The sequence below is a fragment of the Colobus angolensis genome, unplaced genomic scaffold (assembly GCF_000951035.1).
Source record: "Colobus angolensis palliatus isolate OR3802 unplaced genomic scaffold, Cang.pa_1.0 Scaffold95, whole genome shotgun sequence".
Taxonomy (NCBI): Eukaryota; Metazoa; Chordata; class Mammalia; order Primates; family Cercopithecidae; genus Colobus; species Colobus angolensis.
The window spans coordinates 2,337,068-2,342,605 of NW_012123487.1; the positions used below are offsets into that span (position 1 = coordinate 2,337,068).

The 5,538-nt window shown below is 50.5% G+C and overlaps 1 protein-coding gene and 1 pseudogene across 1 annotated transcript in view; both read right to left on the reverse strand.

Moving 5' to 3' along the window:
* CATIP (ciliogenesis associated TTC17 interacting protein) overlaps window positions 1-2,070 on the reverse strand; it is a 13,425-nt gene extending 11,355 nt beyond the window's left edge. Inside the window, exons 1-4 of the mRNA XM_011932271.1 lie at window positions 2,024-2,070; window positions 1,761-1,853; window positions 1,173-1,373; window positions 815-870 (exon numbers count right to left, since the gene is read on the reverse strand). Coding sequence (XP_011787661.1) covers window positions 815-870; window positions 1,173-1,373; window positions 1,761-1,853; window positions 2,024-2,048 — 375 coding nt within the window. The 5' untranslated portion in view covers window positions 2,049-2,070. The remainder of the gene's footprint in view (window positions 1-814; window positions 871-1,172; window positions 1,374-1,760; window positions 1,854-2,023) is intronic.
* The window catches only part of LOC105504786, a 22,487-nt pseudogene continuing 19,008 nt past the window's right edge, over window positions 2,060-5,538 (reverse strand).

Sequence of the window (5,538 nt, forward strand, 5' to 3'; positions counted from 1 at the left end):
GAGTAGCTGGGACTACAGGCACGTGCCACCACGCCTGGCTAATTTTTTTTTGTATTTTAGTAGAGACAGGGTTTCACCATGTTGGCCAGGATGGTCACGATCTCGTGATCCGCCTGCCTCGACCTCCCAAAGTGCTGGGATTACAGGCATGAGCCACCACGCCCAGCCGCTACTTTTCGTATTTTTTGTACAAAAATTGTAAACATTTTTGGTGGGTGTTGTCATGTTGCCCAGGCTCAAACTCCTGGGCTCAAGGGATCCTCCTATCTTGGCCTCTCAAAGTGCTGGAATTATAGGCTTGAGCCATTGTGACTGGCCCTTGCTCGTTGTTTTTTTATTTTTTTCCTTGAGATGCAGTCTTGCTCTGTCACCCAGGCTGGAGTGCAATGGCGCGATCTCAGCTCACGGCAACCACCGCCTCCTGGGTTCAAGCGATTCTCCCGTCTCAGCCTTCTGAGTAGCTGGGACTACAGGAGCGTGCCACCACGCCTGGCTAATTTTTGTAGAGATGGGGTTTCACTATGTTGGCCAGGCTGGTCTCAAACTCCTCACCTCAGGGTGATCTGCCCACCTCTGCCTCCCAGAGTGCTGGGATTACAGAAGTGAGCCACTGCCCAGCCCACTCCCGTCTTTTAAAATCAGTGTTCTGAAGTGCATTGCTTTTAAGCTTTATATTGCATCATAACACGACTGCTATTCTTCAGCTTCACTGTGTATGAAATAGGTTTTTTGGTTTGTTGTTGCTGCTGTTTTTTAAGTCAAAATCTCTCTTCTCTCCCCTGGATTGGGTCAAGGCTGGGGCCCTGGGAAGTACCTTGATGAAGTCTTGGCTGTGCTGTTCCATGAGCTCCAGCTTCTCTGAGAGATAGCCTGGGGTGCAGGGACACAGGCATTGACGTCACAGGAGATGTGGGTCAGAGGCCGAAGGAAGGGAAAGTGGTGGCCCAGGCTGGAGGACTAGGTGTAATATGGTCCCAGAAAAACTACAGGATGGGTAAGAGGTGCCCTCATCCCGAGTCCATGAGGAACTCACTGGTCCCTCCCTGACCCTGTGCCTTGTCCTGGTCCAAGGCAAAGCCAAGGGCTTGGTCCTGAAAAAAGATTCTAGGAATAGTGGAGGGGAGGGGTGGAGGAAGGGGAGGGTGACAGGCAGCAGGCGGCAGGAACGCTACCCAGGAGGGAATTTCCGCAGAGCATTTTATCCAAGAAGCCTCTGCTAAAGGCATGCACGAAAAGGCAGTATGTCAGTACGCCGAGTTTTTCCTGGTATTGCCCTCTCTGCACGTCAATGGTCAGCTCTCCCTGAGGCTCCCCGGTGTCTGAGACCATGGCCAGCGTCTCAGAGAAGAACAGCATCTGTAGCTCCTCCTCATCTGGGGTGAGGGGCCCGTGGGAACAGATAAAGCCCCTGCTCCTGGGCTCCAATCCAATCCTCTGACCCCATGACCACCAGTGTCCCCACAGTCCCCAGCTGCCTCCTCATCCCACAGCCCTCCTCACTGGCACAGACAGGTGAAGACTTCTGCCCCAAGTCCCCATGTCCCCGGGGGACCTTCCCTTGAAGAATGTCAGCAAACAGGCCTCAGGCCTTTTCTGAGTCCCAGGAGAATCGAAGAAGAGAGAGAAGGGGGAGAGAGAGAGAGAGAGAGAGAGAGAGAGAAAGAAAGCGAGAGAGAGAGAGAGCCTGGACCTTCTCTCTTCCCTCCTCTCCAGACTTGCACCCCTCCCGCACCCCCAACCCCAACACTGTCTGAGCTCACGGAGGGAGCTGAGGAAGTCGATGGCTTCGGCATTGGCCTCTGGGAGTGGCAGACACTCCACACCTGAGGGCTGGTGGTCCTTGGCTCTGGAGCCTACAGAGGGAGGAGAGGCTAAGATGGCAGACCCTGGGGAGAAGGGCAGGGGCAGGGTACCTCAGTCCCAGCCCCAGCACCCAAGAACGGAATCCTCTAAGACTACCCTGAGGGTGGATTGGGAGAAAGAAGAGGATCCCCGCCTCCAGCCCCGGCAGTCCTCTTCCCACCTGTGGAGTAAACTTTGGAGGACATGCTGTGGGCCTCTACCCGGTCTGCGTCCAGCTGTCTCCATGGCAACCAGAGCTGGCTAGTGCCTCTTAAAGGGCCATTAACCTACTTTACTACACCTAGACTTTGGAGGGAACTGACATTGCAGGTTTGAAGCTCAGCACAAGTTTGAGGTGTTGTCCAGCAGAGGGAGCATTTGATATATTTTTGTTTTTGTTTTTTGATACGCAATCTCACTCTGTCACCCAGGCTGGAGTGCAGTGGCGCAATCTCAGCTCGCTGCAACCTCTGCCTCCCGGGTTCAAGCGATTCTTCTTGAGGCCTCAGCCTCCCGAGTAGCTGGAACTACAGGCGCGCACCACCACACCCAGCTGATTTTTGTACTTTGAGTAGAGATGAGGTTTCACCATATTGGCCAGGCTGGTCTTCAATTCCTGAGCTTGTGATCTGACTGCCTCAGCCTCCCAGAGTGCTGGGGCTACAGGTGTGAGCCACCGTGCCCGGCCCACATTTGATATTCTTAAGAGGCAGAGTGAAGAAATGGATCATTAGAATGACCTTAGAAGAGGCCAGGCAAAGTGGCTCATGCCTGCAATCCCAGCACTTTAGGAGTCCCAGGCGAGTGGATCGCTTGAGGCCAGGAGTTTGAGATCCAGCCTGGGCAACATGGTGAAACCCATCTCTACTAAAAATACAAAAATTACCAGGGAGTGGTGGCACATGCCTGTAATCTGTCTCCAAAAAAAAAAAAAAAATGACCTTAGAAGATATGACCCAAAGTCAGACAGAGCCTCACATGCACACAATCCAATTAGATGCTACGTGAATATCTCTGCAAGTTACAGTTCTAGTACATGTAACAATAATGATAACAACAATGACAATCATAGCAAACTCTTCCACTGGACTTGCTCCTGGTGAGGCACTTTTTTTTTTTTTTTTTTTTTTTTAAGACAGAGTCTTGCTCTGTCACCACACTGGAGTGCAGTGGTACCACCTTGACTCACTGCGACCTCTGCCTCCTGAGTTCAAGTGTTTCTCCTGCCTCAGCCTCCTGAGTATCTGGAACTACAGGAGTGTGCCACCAAGCCCGGCTAATTTTTGTATTTTTATTTTTATTATTTTTATTTATTTGTTTGTTTGTTTGTTTTTATTTTAATTATTTTTGAGATGGAGTCTCACTCTATCACCTAGGCTAGAATGCAGTGGCATGATCTCATCTGCAACCTCTTCCTGCCAGGTTCAAGTGATTCTCTTGCCTCAGTCTCCCAAGTAACTGGGACTATAGGCACCCGCTACCACACCTAGCTAAGTTTTGTATTTTTAGTAGAGACAGGGTTTCACCATGTTGGCCAGCCTGGTCTTGAGCTCCTGACCTCAAGTGATCCACCTGTAGGGTCCAGACCTACAGGGCTTAGCGGGTGTTCTCCCCGTGTGTGGAGATGAGAGATTGTAATAAATAAAGACACAAGACAAAGAGATAAAGAGAAAACAGCTGGGCCTGGGGGACCACTACCATCAAGACTTGGAGACTGGAAGTGGCCCCGAACAGCTGGGAGCGCTGATATTTATTGCATACAAGACAAGGGGGCAGGGTAAGAAGGGTGACTCTTCTAAGTGATTGACAAGGTGAAACAAGTCACGTGATCACAGGACAGGGTGCCCTTCCCTCTTAGGTAGCTGAAGCAGAGAGAGAATACATCAGCATTTTCTTCTATGCACTTATAAGAAAGATCAGGCTGGGAGCGGTGGCTCATGCCATCCCATCACTTTGGGAGGCCGACGTGGGTGGATCACAAGGTCAGGAGATCAAGACCATCCTGGCTAACACGGTGAAACTCCGTTGCTACTAAAAATACAAAAAAAATTAGCTGGGCGTGGTGGCTGGCGCCTGTAGTCCGCTACTGGGGAGGCTGAGGCAGGAGAATGGCGTGAACCTGGGAGGCGGAGCTTGCAGTGAGCCGCGATCGCACCACTGCACTCTAGCCTGGGCCACAGAGCAAGACTCCGTCTCAAAAAGAAAAAAAAAGAAAGGAAGATCAAAGACTTTAAGACTTTCACTATTTCTTCTATTGCTATCTACTACAAACTTCAAAGAGGAACCAGGAGTATGGGAGGAATATGAAAGTGGACAAGCACCACAGGGAGGGGTTTAGGCCTCTGGATGACTGCGGGCAGGCCTGGATCATATCCAGCCTCCCACAAGAAGCTGGTGGAGCAGAGTGTTCCCTGACTCCTCCAGGGAAAGGAGACTCCCTTTCGCGGTCAGATAAGTAATGGGTGTCTTCCCAGACACTGGCATTACCGCATGACCAAGGAGCCCTCAAGCGGACCTTATGTGGGCATGACAGAGGGCTCACCTCTTGCCTTCTAGGTCACTTCTCACAATGTCCCTTCAGCACTTCACCCTATACCTGCTGGTTATTCCTAGGTTTTATTATTTTTGTATTCTTTATTATGCTGAAACAGTCTGTGCCTTGAGTCTCTTGCCTCAGCACCTGGGTAATCCTCCACCCACAATTCCTTGGTCTTAGACCTGCGGGCCTCAGCCTGGTCAGCCAGGAGCTTCTTGCAGGCCTTGTCTGCCTTCAGCTTGTGGATGTGTTCCAGGAGAATCGCTTGTGTTTGAACACATTCCCCTTCACTTTCAGGTACAGGCTGTGATACATGTGGTGACCAATCTTCTTAGATTCACGGTATCTTCTGAGTAGCCAGGAGAATCCTCATTCTCCTTATCCACGTGACCTCTGGCATTTGGACGTTGGTTGTACCCTCCTGCTTACCTATGCCCGTGTGCCTGCCCTTCCGGCAGGCCAAGGTGTTTTTCCGACATGGAGCCCGGGAATGGACCGTCACAGGCTTGTGGATGATCAGCCCATCTTTGATTAGCTTTTGGATCTGCTGATGGGAGCTGGCATTGGCAATTTCACTGGTCTCATTGGGGTCCAACCAGACCTTCTTCTTGCCACAGCGGAGGACACTAGAAGCGAACCTCTTCTAAAGCCTGAGCGTACTTATGGCTGCGGCTGCAGCAGCGAAAGGAAAGAGCTCTGTTATTTCAGGTTCTTAAAATGTTTAAAATTGGCATATTAGAGTGCTTAAAAGATACGTCTGCAGATTCGAGTTTAAATTGGGTCACTGAATAATTGATTTAGAATTTTAAAGTTTCTTATTGAGATTGCAAGTAGAACCAGAACATTAAAAAAATAATGAAATAAGGCCAGGTGCGGTGGTTCACGCCTGTAATCCCAGCACTTTGGGAGGCCAAGGTGGGCAGATCACAAGGCTGGGAGATTGAGACCATCCTGGCTAACATGGTGAAACCCCGTCTCTACTAAAAATATAAAAAATTAGCCAGGCGTGGTGGTGGGCACCTGTAGTCTCAGCTACTGGAGAGGCTGAGGCAGGAGAATGGCGTGAACCCGGGAGGTGCAGCTTGCAGTGAGGCGAAATTGCACCACTGCACTCCAGCCTCGGTGACAGAGTGAGATTCCATCTCAAAAAAAAAAAAAAA